At 38.4% G+C, this 14,775-nt stretch overlaps 1 protein-coding gene across 4 annotated transcripts; it reads left to right on the top strand.

Moving 5' to 3' along the window:
* Nucleotides 1–964: 964 nt before the first annotated feature.
* Nucleotides 965–9,907, top strand: cbx3a (chromobox homolog 3a (HP1 gamma homolog, Drosophila)). Of its 4 annotated transcripts, XM_041809704.1 has the most exons (6): nt 987–1,086; nt 1,167–1,234; nt 1,925–2,093; nt 2,326–2,479; nt 8,922–9,016; nt 9,317–9,907. In XM_041809704.1, coding segments are annotated over exons 2-6 (546 nt in total). In that variant the 5' UTR covers nt 987–1,086; nt 1,167–1,233; the 3' UTR covers nt 9,444–9,907. The 4 variants fall into 4 exon arrangements, with proteins under 4 accessions (XP_041665640.1, XP_041665638.1, XP_041665639.1 ...); XM_041809706.1 differs by lacking the exon at nt 1,167–1,234 and having other exon boundaries at nt 965–1,086; XM_041809705.1 differs by having other exon boundaries at nt 997–1,297.
* Nucleotides 9,908–14,775: the final 4,868 nt, after the last annotated feature.

The following is a 14,775-nucleotide window of genomic DNA, read 5'->3' on the forward strand; positions in this document are numbered from 1 at the left end:
ATGTGTTTTTTTTTTTTAATATTAACTCAGAATGAGCAATCTATTCGTACATGGGAGGGTCCCCTCCACAGGTGTCGCCATCTTGAATTTTTGCATTTTGCATGTTTCTCTGGGGAAAACTGTGACAACCAGTGGAATTTAAAAAAAAGTATCTGTTATTTGGTTGCTTCTGTGGCGCCATAGAAACATGCAAAATGCAAAAATTCAAGATGGCGGCACCCGTGGAGGGGACCCTTCCCATGTATGAATTGATTGCTTATTCTGAGTTTATATATATATATATATATATATATATATATATAACACATTTTTATAAACACTAATTAGGATAGACCTACCTATAGACATCATGTTTCATTTAACCAAGTTTGTCTGTTTTACAAAATGCTACTAGGCTAAATATTACACACTGCACCTTTGAATCTCTCAATTCTTACCCCCACACACACACACACACACACACAAATTCTGACTTCCATCTCTGAATTCTGACTTTTTCCTCTGAATTCAAGTCAGAATTCTGATTTTAAATTTCATTCTTAGAATTCTGAAATAATCTCAAAGCCTGATCTGACTTTTTCTCTAGCTTTTCCCCCAAAATTCTGACTTTCACCACAGAATTCTGACTTTTTATCACATCAAACTTTTATATCTGACTTGTTTCTCATTTCTCAGAATTATGACTCTTATCTCAGCGCCTTTAATCTTAAAAAATCTTCTTTTTCCCCTCATTTTTTTGACTTTATTCCTAGAAAAGGAAAACAGTTGGATTTCTAAAAAAAAATCCAGGAGCCCCTATCCTCTTTCGTTCTTCTATTAAAGTTTCCGTTGGTTATAAAACATTAATACATAATGGTCTCGTTAAGTAACCTTTACAGCCTGTAAATGGAGTCGGTGTGGAACTGCTAAACTAAATGGCACCCATCCATGAGGGACCGAGGTAAAAAGCGAAGCGCGTTTTCCTTCCAGGCTACCGTAGAAGGACTACGGCTTTTGGCGCCCGCCCAGTGCTGCAGACAACAGATAAAGCAAAGGTTGACCGCGTGGTGAAGAGGTATCACTCGATCAATTTCGGCGGTTTTCCGGGTGCGTATGCAGAAACCTTACTGTAAACGCTGAACCGTGTAACACTTACAAGTGTAGTGTTCTTTTTCTGCTCGACCCAGACAAGCTAGCGGAAGCTGTGTTGGACAAGTTGGACTTCGAGGCAGGCAACGCAGTTTGAGCAGAAAGAGTGAGGCACAACGTTACCAAAAAGTGTTAACTGATCGTAGCTATAAATTTGTAACCTGTTCACGTGAGTAGATTGTCGGTGTATGCTAACTTGTGTCACAGTAGTGCCTCCTTTGTCACATGGAGGTCGGCTAGCTGCTACTTTAAATATGTATTCAGTGATTTAGTTGCATTGTTGGGGCTGTAACGGTTATTTGAGCCTTTCTATATAATGAATATCGCATTATCCGGAATACAGATGTTGTAAATTTGACTTTCGCAGAACAACCAAGTGCTTCGGGCTATTTTGCTTTACTACACATCTTTGTTAAGAACTCTTTGCAGGTGCCCCATTCAAGTTAAGTCAATAGCGGCTAGGCCTGAAATTTTAGTAGCTAACACAACAGCTAGCATACTGGCTAGCCTGCATTCGCAATCTCTTTAAGTTGCTAGTTTTCAAATTCCCTCCTCTGACAAACGCTTTCCCAGCGTTTATTCAAGCTAACTTGTATACTATGCGCCCTTGCAAGCTACAGTGTTGGTGTATATCACCGTTAACTAGCTGTGAAAATGACAACGTATCAATAAGTCCTGAAACTTATGTGGCTGTCTTCTCTGAAGAGTCTTGTAAAGGAGACTTTCAGCTTAATGACTGTGTATTTTGTGTAATTGTGCATTAAGGCTATCTAAAGTTTCCCTTTGTTGTTCTTAGTGAGTAACATGGGCAAGAAACAAAACTCCAAGGGTAAGAAGGACCCACAGGAGACGGAGACACAAGAGCCACCGGAGGAACCAGAAGAATTTGTTGTGGAAAAAGTTCTCGACCAGCGTATTGTCAATGGGAAAGTAGAGTTCTACCTGAAGTGGAAAGGATTTACAGAGTGAGTTACCCGGGACACCTCCCCTCCTGCTGAGCTGGAAGTGCTTCCCTGGTATGGGGTTGTGCTATGCTTTTGTCCATAGTCATTTCATTTGCATGTTTAAGCTGCTATTCTGAGTCTCACCTAGATTCATGTAAAGTATGTGATTTTCATCTGTTTTGATGCAAGCTGGTGTTTTGCCTTAAAGAAGGTTTAAAGATGCAAATTCTGACCCCTTTCCCTCCTGATTTAGTGCAGACAATACCTGGGAGCCAGAGGAGAACCTCGACTGTCCAGAGCTTATTTCAGCCTTTCTGGAAGCACAGAAGAATGTGAAGGAGAAGCCTGCTGCGGTAAAGAGGAAGGCATCGACAGATGAGGCTGCGGGAGACAGCAAGAAGAAAGAAGTGAGTTGGGGCAATACCACTTGAATTAAGCAGAGGAACTCCAACTTCACATTTTCTAAATTCAGACGGTGTTATTGTCTTCTTATTATGAAATAATTACTCAGAAAAATAGTCCTGTAATATTCAACAGTTAAATTAGATCTTATACCGCAGTGTGAATGGTAGGACTGAGTTTAAAAAAAATCAATTCTCCGATTCAGAAATTCTTTTTTTGAAATTACAATAGCAATTCATATAATCCTAAGATCGATCTTTTAATATTTGCCCTTTCCTTCTCCTGGCGCGCTACCTGTCTCGGACCTACCTCGCTCATGCAGCTTGGAACGTGACCTGCACTCGCCTTTATAAGCCTTTAGACTCTGAGTTAACATTTGAATCTTGCACCCAATCATCTTATTTCAGATATCTGTACACGTTATCAATACAAGCTGTATCTTTTCCCCGAACGTAAATCTCAGCTAGACTACCACAAGCTCTACAGGTGACTCGGTGGAGAGCACTCAAGCCACTGCTGCTACCGGCAGACCAGGCTGACTCACACACTCAGTGGTGATTGTTTGGGATGCTACGTTCAAGAGGAGCGAACGACTGTTTTGTGAAAGCCCCGTATACGACACTATGTACAGTGTGCTTTATTTTACCACCCCCTATTTCCATTTCACAGCTGTTCAAATTACGCATGGCCCCGTGGGGAAATGACTGGGCGCACCCAGAAAAAATGAGGAACCCTGGTTATTTAGAAAGAGATGAGTTATAAAATGGCATCTCGTAAAGACTTTTTGTGAAGTTAGAATGATATAACATTCACAACAACATACAGTGTACATAATAGAATACTGAACATGATGCATATTTGTTTATCAGTGCTGTGGTTTCTGTCTTTAATTCAAGGAGCATAGGTGTTTGTCTATAGTACACACCTCATGGACAGAAGTGTATGGTGTAGGGGCAGATAATCATTAGAGCATCACATTGCATGCACTACATCAAAAACTGCAGTGGGAGGATCTGTTTTAGAGACTAAAGCCGTGTTTCCATCAGGGGGTCTGGTTTGATTCAGTTCGGTTTGGTCTGGTTTGGTACGCTAAACCCCAAAATAGTTTGCGTTTCCACAGACACCCGTGCTCTCACTTGGGTGGGCGGGGCTGTAAAAGCATGCATGTAAAGTCACAGACAGCGCGAGTCTGCTGTTCCAGCTGCAGAGTTATAGAAAGGATGAGTGACAGAAATCAGTCGGGAATAAACAGTAAACAGCTTTATTTCAGCTGAAAGTGCTTTAAAAAAAATAACTACATCTTAATGATGTTAACTGCTGTCAGTAAAGATCCTCAGCTGATGGAATACGTGTATAGAGACAGTTTAAGTCGTAACGCTACGTTAATATGTGAATATATCTAGTCTAGAACAGTTTATACGACAAAATATGAAAGTTTAGAGCTGTACTGTGAGAATTCTCCATATTCAAAATAAAGTTAAAGTTCAGCTGGTGTTAAAATCAAGCTAGATTAAGTCAGAAATCTGGGGTGCGCTGATCTCGTTTAAAAATAGTCTGCAACCTGAAGTTTTACGAGCCCGTTCAACAACCACAGAGCGATGTTTTCACAGTTTATCTAACGTAAGACATACATTAATAACTAGTTACTGATGAGAATGAACTGTTCAGAGGCTTCGTATTCATAAAACTTCTGCATTGATTTAGTTTCTCATCCATCGTGGATGGATCAGGCTGGTGTGAGCCTTCAGGCTCTGCTTTGTGTTCTTAAAATCATCCAGCGAAACGTCAGGAAACTTGATTTGTGGCCAGATACCAATATCCATAGACTAGGAAACAGTTTGGATCTCCATTGAGTCCAGGTATTTCCCATTTAGGCAGATATTGGTCCGTTTTTCTCCCGTTTTCGCCCGCTTCTCACAGCAGACTTCCGTCTTTGGATTGAATCAAGCAATCAGTGGCAATACTCAGCCCTAGTGACTGGTAAATTTTCACGTGGAGGCAAATAATGTAGAGCATAATTCAAATCCAGAGGTCTGTTCAATTAGTTACAGAAGAGTAAATATATAGAAAGATTTATGCCGTAGGGTTGGATATTTGCATTCCCCTGGTCAAGCTTGAAAGTTAAATTCAACAGGGCACCTTCATAATCTAGGAGCAGTTGGTGTTTCAATAAACACAATGATGCATCAGTAAGAAGATTTTAGTTAGCATAATGAGTTAAAACTTTTTAATGAAATATGCAGCTGGCTGAAAGGCCCTCTACTTAAACTGGTGTTTTTAATCATTGAACAGTATCGTGACTAATGAACTGATGTTATCCTGCAAGGCTGTGTTAACAGTGTTGGGTAATGTCTCCTATTGGCAAGGATGAAAAAAGTACAAGAATATTGTACTCGGGTAAAAGAACAGTTACTTTGATGAAAATTTACCTAAGTAGAAGTAAAATTGCTGCTGTATAATTCTACTAAAGTAAAAGTAAAATTAAGTCATTTCAAGATTACTTAGAGTACCAAAGAGTAAAATTAGGTACCTGAAAAAGAAAAAGATGATTTTCCTTTGCATGAAAAAAGCAAGAGAATGAGGCTTTGACCTATTCATGCTAAATCAAAGGCGTATTTTTAATGAATTGTAGTACAACCGCAAATTTTGGATGTAATGGAGAAACTTTTGCTCGGCAGGGCTTTACAGTGTGGCATACAGTGCCTAACAAATTTATTAGACCGGCTGTCATAAAAACGAGAAAACAAATATTTTAGAAATCTTTCAAAAACTTGTTTAAAACTTAAAATGTTATTGTTATTTATTTGGCAAATAACAAACTGAAACAACTAAATAGTCCTTTTTCACACATAATAACCAAAGAAATTAATATTTTGTATGGCTTCCTTTGGCCTTGATAACAGCTTGCATTCTTGCTGGCATTGTTTTTATCTACTTTTCCACAGTCTCTTTTGTTATTGAGTGCTAAATAGTTTCTAGCTGTTCCCACAGACTTGCTTTAGATGAAACTTTTGTGTGATCGATCTTTGAATCTACGAAATCCCAAATTTGTTCAATAGGATTCAAATCTGGGCTTTGACTTGGCCAGTCCATCAGTTCCAGTACTCCAGATTCCTTTTTCTTGATCAAATAGTCTCTGCGCAGCTTTGAAGTATGCTTGGGGTCATTGTCTTGTTGGTATATGAACCCACGACCAATCAGATTCAGTCCAGAAGGGATTCCGTGATGCACTAAGATGTTGTGGTAGACGTTCTTGTTTATGATACCGCCCATTTTTACTCATTTGTCCACGCTGTATCCACAAATGGAACCCCATACCATAATGGAATCTCCACCGTGTTTCACTGTGGGTGCAATGCATCTGGCATCAAAACGTTCTCCAGCTTTTCTGCGGACATAAACACGACCATGCTGACCGAAGAGTTCAAACTTGGACTCGTCCGTCCAGAGTACCTTCTTCCAGTCATCAACAGTCCAGTGTTTGTGCTCCCTGGCAAATCTGAGGCATTTCTGAATGTTTGCAGGCCTCAATAATGGCTTCTTAGCAGCTACTCTTCCTTTAAGCCTTGTTCCCTCAGTCGTCTGCTTATGGTCATTCTGGAGACTTTCTCAGACTCTGATCTAGAAGCATTCATCTCTGCCTGAAGATCAACAGTGGTCTTCCTTCTTTCTCTTTTACTTAAAATCTTGAGGTGTCTGACATCTAGTTCAGTTAACTTTGGTTTCCTGCCTCTTTCTTGGCGCATTTTATAAGTACCAGTCTCGGCAGTTGACACCAAAGCATACTTGACCATGCTGTGAGAACACTTTATGTCTTTCCCTATTTGTCTCAGAGACCATCCAGCATCATGAAGTGCTTTAATGCAGACTCTTTCATTTTCAGTGAGCTCTCCACGTTTTACCATTTTGAACAGGAATGAGGAATTTTCACATTTTTCACATTTTTATACCCAAATTTGAGCCGGCTCACTGGGCTTCTCTTAGAAGTCAGAAATTAATCAAGCATAACAATCAACCACTAAAACTCATTGTTCTCTTCAGGAATGCAAGTAAATAACTATAATTTGACATATTAATCAAGAAATAATAACTTAATATACTATTTATTCAGTTTTTTTGTAAATCAGTAAATTTGGAAATTCATGGATAACAATAATTGTATTTTAGCATTAAAAATATCATTTGGGTTAAAGAGCTTCTACATATTGGTGTATTAAACATTGCAGAAACATAAAAAATGATTTTGGTAATTACCAATGCTGTTAATTTAGGGCAGCTTTGGCATAAACCTTACTTTGGGTGGTGGTCTAATAAATTTAAGCACTGTATGTCTCAAATGCTACAAGAAAATTGGTCTGTGGTAAGAGGTTGTCACTCCTCATCGCACAGGTGCTATGACAAAGTAAGAGAGGTGCGTGCATGCCAGGTGCGCAAATAAGACTTGAGGTTTTACTGGTTGCCACAATGACTTCCCTCCACTTTGATCTGAGATTTGAAATTTATGCCCAGACCTTTTATTTTATATTTCTGGCAGATTTTAAGTTCAAGTGGGATGTTATTTACTCTCGTCGTCGTGCGTAATCCTGCACACCTGGAGTGGCCACGCTCCACAGCTGATGCGATTGCGAGAGTGACCTGCAGCAGCTTATACAGATGGGGCAGGCTCAGGGCCATGTCTTTAACAATAAACATAAGTTTATGCAGTGTTGGATGTATTGATCTACTCCTCCGTGCTCCTGTCTCTCTCTCTCCCTCCCTCATCTGTCTGTCATATACTGCTGTCTTAGTCCTTGTCATATCAGACCTGTTTGCCAAATTCAGACGTGTATTAACTTAACCAAACAGCAGCACCTACGATATTAGTGAAGGGAAAATGCATGGTTTTATACGTTAACCTTTAATCAGAGGTGAGCACAGACTGTCCTCTCACAGCCAACTCACTGACCGTTCATGTGTAATTGGAGAGATCGTCTAGACTACATGCCTTAAAACTTGAATTTAAGCAGCACTCCTCTTAAACATGGCGACCACGATTTTCAAAAAGGTTTTTTTGTTGTTTTAATTGCAATTTAACTTCAGTTGTTCTGATGTTATCATTACACTGTGTTAGAGAGAAAAGAGGGATCCGTTCATTTACATTAGCTTTATAAACGTCAGAACCCAGTGTGATAGTAAAATATAGACCAAACTCTAACAGTATTAAATGAATTTCTAGTAATGTTAGACATGTTTTCTTACTACTGAGAATCAGCTAATATACAAGGGTTGTCCAAGCTATGGCCCATGGGCCAACTGTGGCCCTTGGTCCTTTTAAAATGGTCTGGAAGAAATCCTTTAAAAGGTCCACATAAGAACAGAAAACTCTATTTCTTAGTTTGACAAGGAATGCACAGTTTTGGGGTTTATACAATATGGGAATATTTACTTAATTAAATTTAGCCGTTATCAACACCAATATAAAAACGCCTAGACCTAACACTTCAGTCCTTGAAACACAGTTTACGGATGAACAAGAAACAAGCTCCAGTCTTTGGAACACACTAAAGTTGAAGGAGGATGAACACAGAAGAAGACTTCAGCTATCTGTTGGTCCTGCCAAAAGTAAAAAAAAAAAAAAAGATGAATACAAACAAAAGGTAACTGCAGCAAAAGCAGCCTGATTGGAGCTCATTTACTCCTCTGTCTGATCTCAAGGTCTGATTTCCAAATCATATTACTCTAATCATCCTCAAGCACCAACACTTCTATAAAGTTAGTCAGCTTCCAGCAGTTTGCTCTTCTTTTGTGTCCAAATGTGGAAATGAACTGTCAGCATCTCTTCTCTGTGACTGGCTGTTTGCTTTGTTAGACATTAATTGAGAGCTGTAATTTAGGCTGTTTTGGGTTTTTTTTTTCAAGTGCATTTACTTACAAAGCATATATTATGGTTACTGGTTGGTTTTAGAGCTGTAAAAAGAGCTGCTTTCCACTACTTATTGGTAGAAACTCCTTCTGAAATGCTTAAAGTGCATTTTTCAAAGTCATAGGGCTAAATTGAATGTGAAAAGGGTCTGTTTTTCCCCACAGAATGACATCTAAATTATCTTGACAGATGCAGAGGATGGCTTCAGACCTGGGGATTTCAGTGTGTTTCCTCTGAAAGAACATAATGTTTGCTGCATTAGACATTGACCAAGCTTCTTTATTACTGCTTCATCAATTAAATAAGAAACAAAAGAATAAAAGTAAATGGTCCCACATAAAACTAAATGCAGTGAGATGGATATTTATGTGCACTCTTAAATACCTAAAGTTTGGACCACTCAAAATGTTAAAGCATCATTTTAACTGAATATATGTCATTAAATCAAAGGCAACTGAACTCCTCCTAGATGTCTGAAAGTTGTTCAGGAAATACAAAAGTAATTTCTTGAATGTAATCATTGTTTTTATTGTCTCCATGGACAGCCTGAGAAACCACGTGGCTTTGCAAGGAACCTTGAACCAGAGCGCATCATTGGAGCGACTGACAGTAGTGGAGAGCTGATGTTCTTGATGAAATGGTGAGTCCAAGAAGGATCTGATCTGTTTGTGTAAAAGCAGAAACCACTGTCCCTTTGATTTTATTTCTTTAAAGATTTAATTTTCCCATCAGAAGGCTGATCTTCCTTGTGATGATACTGTTTCTTCGTCTCATAGATGTCATATAGGCCGTATTTAGATACTGTTTCAATATACATCAGTTGAGGTAGCTTTGAACCTGAAGGGACATATAGGAGTTTTTTTTGTTGTTTGTTTTGTTTTTTCCCGGTAAAATGCAATGGTTCTTTATTCTCCCCTTATAACTTTATTTTTTATTTTAGGAAAGATTCGGATGAAGCAGATTTAGTCCCGGCCCGTGAAGCCAACACTCGCTGCCCTCAGGTGGTTATCGGCTTCTACGAGGAGAGACTGACATGGCATGCCTGTCCGGAGGATGAAGCTCAGTAGTTCTTCTGGCCTCTGCAGTTCCTTGCACCACCTATGCCCTTGTCCTCAGGAATGAGTTGTCCTCCTCTGGCTTGCTGTCTAGTTTTAGTGATTTAGTTGTTTTTGAAGTTGTTTCAATCTTTGCAATGTGGGCAGTCAAGGAGAGAGATGTTGTACATATGAGCTGAGTGAATTGTAAGTGAGCAGGTGACTGTGTTGTGATGTACGTCTTTCAGTATCAATCAAATGTGATCTGAAGGAAATTTAGTTTAAAGCATACTCTTTGACAGAATCCGCCAACCCCCATATTAATAAACAGTTACATTTAGTACATGGTTCATTGATTATTTTATCTGTTAAACTGTCGACCACCCTCTGTATCAACCTAAGCAGAAGGTATTTTTGTCTTTGTTCTAAAATGCATTTTTGTATACTTGGCCTGTAAATATTATTTGAAGTTCTAATAAAGGTTTTATGTGACCAAATTCAGCTGCAAGTAATTCGTTAAATAATGTTCAATGCACAAAGTCTGAGTTGACTGCAAGCTAAACATTGATGTAATGGCTATATCAGTAGTTTTGGTGTTAATTGGTGATCTTAATGTTTGAAAAATGAGCTGGAATATGTTAAAACTGTTCAACACTAATGTTCTTGGGTCTAGATGATTAAAAGTATTTCACTATTGCTGCTTTGGACAAAGGTTTGAAGGCAAACATTTTGATTTAATTTTGTGATTCATTTCCTGAATGGTGCTGCATGAAGGTCCATGAGCTGCCATTCATGTTCAGGAGCATCTCAAAAACTAGAACATCAAGTAGAAGTTCAGTTAATTTCTGCGATTTACTTAAAGTTAAATTTCCATTCTTTCTGTATTCATCTCATGCAAAGTGAATTTTTTGTTTTAATCTTTATGGTTTACAGCTCATGAAAAAAACTGTCTGAAAACATTAGAATATAGAATATTCTCTTACTATGGTTTGGTACAGCCACTCATTTACTATAAAATTACCCAAATGGGGGCTTTGAACATCTGTAGGATGGATAAGCATGGGCAAACAGGAGAAAGTAGCCCTTAAGTTTACAATTTTTGCCACTGTATTTTGAGTTCAGTTTTGGTACAATAGGATAGAGCTTTTACATTTAAATGGTAGATGCCTAGATTCTGAATAAACACTAGATAGTTTTGCCCTTTACAGTGATCTCCAGCATCCAGGAGGCACCCCCTCCATGCTGGCTCTCACCACCCACCCTGTGAACACGAGACATCATTATCTGACCTACCTTACCACATGGCCCAAAAAGCAAAGCCACCTTCAACAGACCCAGACTCAGTACATACAAGCTCCAGGTAGTTACAATGCTGGTGCTACATTCCCAAACACCACTCATAATTTCAACTACAGAAAGAGAATTATTCCTGGTGCGAACCTTTAGCTACACGTACAAAAAAAGTACAAAGATGGGAAGGCAGAGCTCAGGGTGTGGTACCCTGACATGGGCTAACACACACCTCCACCTGGTGTATCTTGATGCTCTACCTCCCCCCATTCCCTCATTTTCGTGAGGGAAGAGAGAAAAGAGCAGATTATGAGAAACTAATGATTAGAGGAATTAAGAGGTTTCGTCAACCTTTGTTTTTGCCTCAGCTGGCAGTACTCATCCAAATCCACTGACTGGCCTGAACTGCTTCATCGGATTCAATCTCAGCGTGTCTAAGGGCTGCCTCTGCCTCCTGTACTGCCTGTCCGGGGTTCCATTTCCTCCCTAGTTGGATTTGGAACTGCTAATTACTCTATCTTTGCTCCCTGATATGAACAGCTCTGTTCTAACCTTTGTGTAGTTGAACTCTGCTGTTAAAGTTCCTGTAAGTCAGTTCCCAAACTTTTTCTGTCAGGCTTTCCCTCACTGTCCATATTAACATGTAAAAACATTTCAGTGTTTAACAAATACATCGTCAGAGTTTTAAAAATCTGATTTGCTAAAGATGAACATTTCCCTGAAAATTAAAACTTAATGATCATCTTCAAGATTTATACACCAAGTCCTGCAATAATTTCAGTGAATACTGTGGGCTTAGTTGGTGCTGCAGATCTTACTGAGTTTTGGGCGCAGCTGTGCTGCCACAACCAGTTTATTGTCAATGTCCAGCTTTGATTTGTTTACGTCTTAATTGAAGCAACAGCAGAAAAAATCCTGTCTCACACTGGTAGGATGTTGCAAAAGGAAAGATTGTGGCCAAGGCTCTGAGCCAAGCAGAAGGTACTTCTCCTCCACTCCAGTCCAAAATGCTGACAATGTCTTAGACTAGAACTACAATAACATTGTTGAATCTGATGTGACATCACTGAACTGCTCCTCTTTTGCAGTGTGAAGTCATCAGCGGATGTTGCTTGGCGTTGCCTTGCCTTGCCACGCCCTCCTGGGGGGGCCAATGGCCTACTTTGGGAACCACTACATTATAGGACAGTGTTGCCTGAAGGCAATGCAACTCCAAAAGTACCCCCTGAATAATAATAATAATAATAATAATAATAATAATTATTATTATTATTATTATATAAACTATGTTTGTTCAGACTGTTTTATGAAAAAAAAACCTACAAATATTTTTTTTCCATCTGGCATCTTATTGTGTACCATAGAGGGTTAACTTTACAGGAACTTTAACCTAGTAATTGGGAGCTGGACTATCCCTTTGCCATATAGTGCCTCACTAGTAAGGCACTCCCAACTATTTCCCAAACATACAAATGACATAATTACTCTTTAAAGCTTCTCCCTTCCTTTAAGTTGAAATAAAAATATAAAGTTGGTGCATTTACCAACAAAAAAGAAGCAAAAGAAAAAACAGCCCAAATAAAACAAGTACGCTTCTCCTTGTTTTAAAAAGCTCATCCATATTAAACTGAGCATATAAATGTGATAAATGTTAAGGATATGACGTATTTAGAGGGTATATTACAGATCTGCATGCTTAGAAATTGCACTGTCCACAGAGATCAGTTTTTAACTCCATCCTTTGTTAAATTTAAATCCATCATAGTTAAAGGTCCCTAGGTTTTCTCACATCTTTGCTGTTTAGTCATGAGTTAGCATTTCCAAAGCAGGCTTGATAACATTTGTCTTATCCACCAGGAATTGTTTCAGTCTGTGAATGTGTTTCCACAACTATGCTATACATTTTCTCAGGTCAGTCAGTGCTTGTATATTTATAGGTCACTATTGATATTAAAATGGACATACAGGGCACATACATCCTACATACAGCTGTATCTTATTTTCACATTTAGTAGGTATAAACACTGGCACAGTTGAGACATCATCTTCCTCTGACCAGAGGAGACTCCAATTTAGACTACAGTCAGCCTTGTCTTACCACTTTAGGTGTACTTGAAAACTTAAAAAGCCAATAATCAGGAGTAACTGCTCAGGTTTAAATGACTCTTTATTACAGCAAACTATGTAAAACAAGCAGATTTCTCCAACACTTACTTTTGCCAGAGCTAATCGCTTCCTCTCCTGCTATTCTTAGTGACACACTCTTACATCATCAGCATAATACTGTGTAATGCTCCTCAAAAACAGCAGCGATCAGCAGTTATGGCTGTCTCTGCTGGGACGTGTCACCAGATGGCAGGGCTCTGCAGCAGTAGGGTGAAGTCTTGTGACTGGCATTAGGGCATGGGAGATGGACTTTGCACCCTAGAGCATTAGTGTAAATGATGTTTCCAAGGCAACAAGGTTCACATTAGTTTTCACTGGCATCTCATTGAAAATGTTCAGAGGGACTACTAAAAGGAAATTAAATGCTCATTATTGGCAGCTGAATTGTAAAAGACTAGTGCAGCAGACAGGAGCAGCATGCTTACTTACATGTAGAGCAGCTACACAGTTAGGTCTGCTTCTGCTGCGAGGCTGAGATGGAATAAAGTGCAGGATGCAGGCTCATGTTAACACCTGTACATATGGAAAAGATAAGAGGTTCATTTTACTGGACATCTTAAAGTCAATAATGTCTCTAGATTAAATCAAAGCTCTTATCAGTGCAGCACAGTCGACCACTGTATGCAAATTTCACACGTCTACATACATGAGACCCAGCCAATAAAACAGGAGTCAGGACAGAAACAAACATGTTTGTACTGTTGTTGTCCTTTGACCCTTTTTTGGGGGGATTTTACACCAGTGTGCTCTTACATCATAATGATCCCACCTATCTGTGCAGACAAAAATGTCTTCTGCTGGGGGTGCAGGTTGTACCTATAAATTTGAATTTATTTATTCTGAGTTCACTGCATACATTGTGCTGTGTATATATATATATATATATATATATATATATATATATATATATATATATATATTCACATATATTTTACACATTTCTTATTTCTGCTCCAATATGTTCTCTCTGTCCCCTTATTTATGTTGAGTCTGATGTGGGAATAATACTGTAATACCAGGTGTAACACACATTACATCTGTTATTTATTTTTCTAAAGTGGCATGTGTTCACTGTTCAAACTGTTTAAGTGAATGGTTGTCCTTTTTTACACTTATGACACCATGGAGACAGATAAATGTAAGACACACTGAAGTCCAAGATAGATAATATTGTCTTATAATATTGCATATGGCACTATATCATATTGTATCATGTCATTTTGTATAATATTATATAACATCGTACTATATCATATTGTACCATACCATGTTGTATCTTATCATGCTGCATCATACTGTATAATACTGTAATGTATAAATATCATGGCACCATGGAGGTACATAAATGTGTGACAACCTGAAGTCCAAGACAAATTATATTGTATCTTAATTTATTTCATTTTGTACCATAATGTCAAGTACCAAAGAATATCATAATATGCTGTGCTATAATGTATAATTTTGTACTGTATCATATTGTATCATCTTTTACTGAGTTACATTATATCATGTAGCACTGACTTAAATTGTATACTACTGTACTGTTTGATATTGTATCATCTTGTGCTGTATCAAATCTTACTGTATCATATCAGATCATATCACCCTGTATCATAATGTACCATATCATACTGTATCATATAATAGGGTATAGTCGTTATTATAATGTTAATGATTAACGCTGGTCACAATGGAGGATGTGGTCTGGACCTGCCATCTTTGTGAAGTGTCTTGAGATATCTTTGGTTATGAATTGGCGCAATACAAAGATTGACTGACTGATTGATTGATTGACTAAATATTGTTTGTATCATATCATACTGAATCACATCATACTGCATAATACTGTATTGTACCATTATCATTTGCACATATCATTTTTACCGTTTTGTGCCATACTGTACAATAT

Source organism: Cheilinus undulatus, linkage group 16 (genome assembly GCF_018320785.1).
Source record: "Cheilinus undulatus linkage group 16, ASM1832078v1, whole genome shotgun sequence".
Taxonomy (NCBI): domain Eukaryota; kingdom Metazoa; phylum Chordata; class Actinopteri; order Labriformes; family Labridae; genus Cheilinus; species Cheilinus undulatus.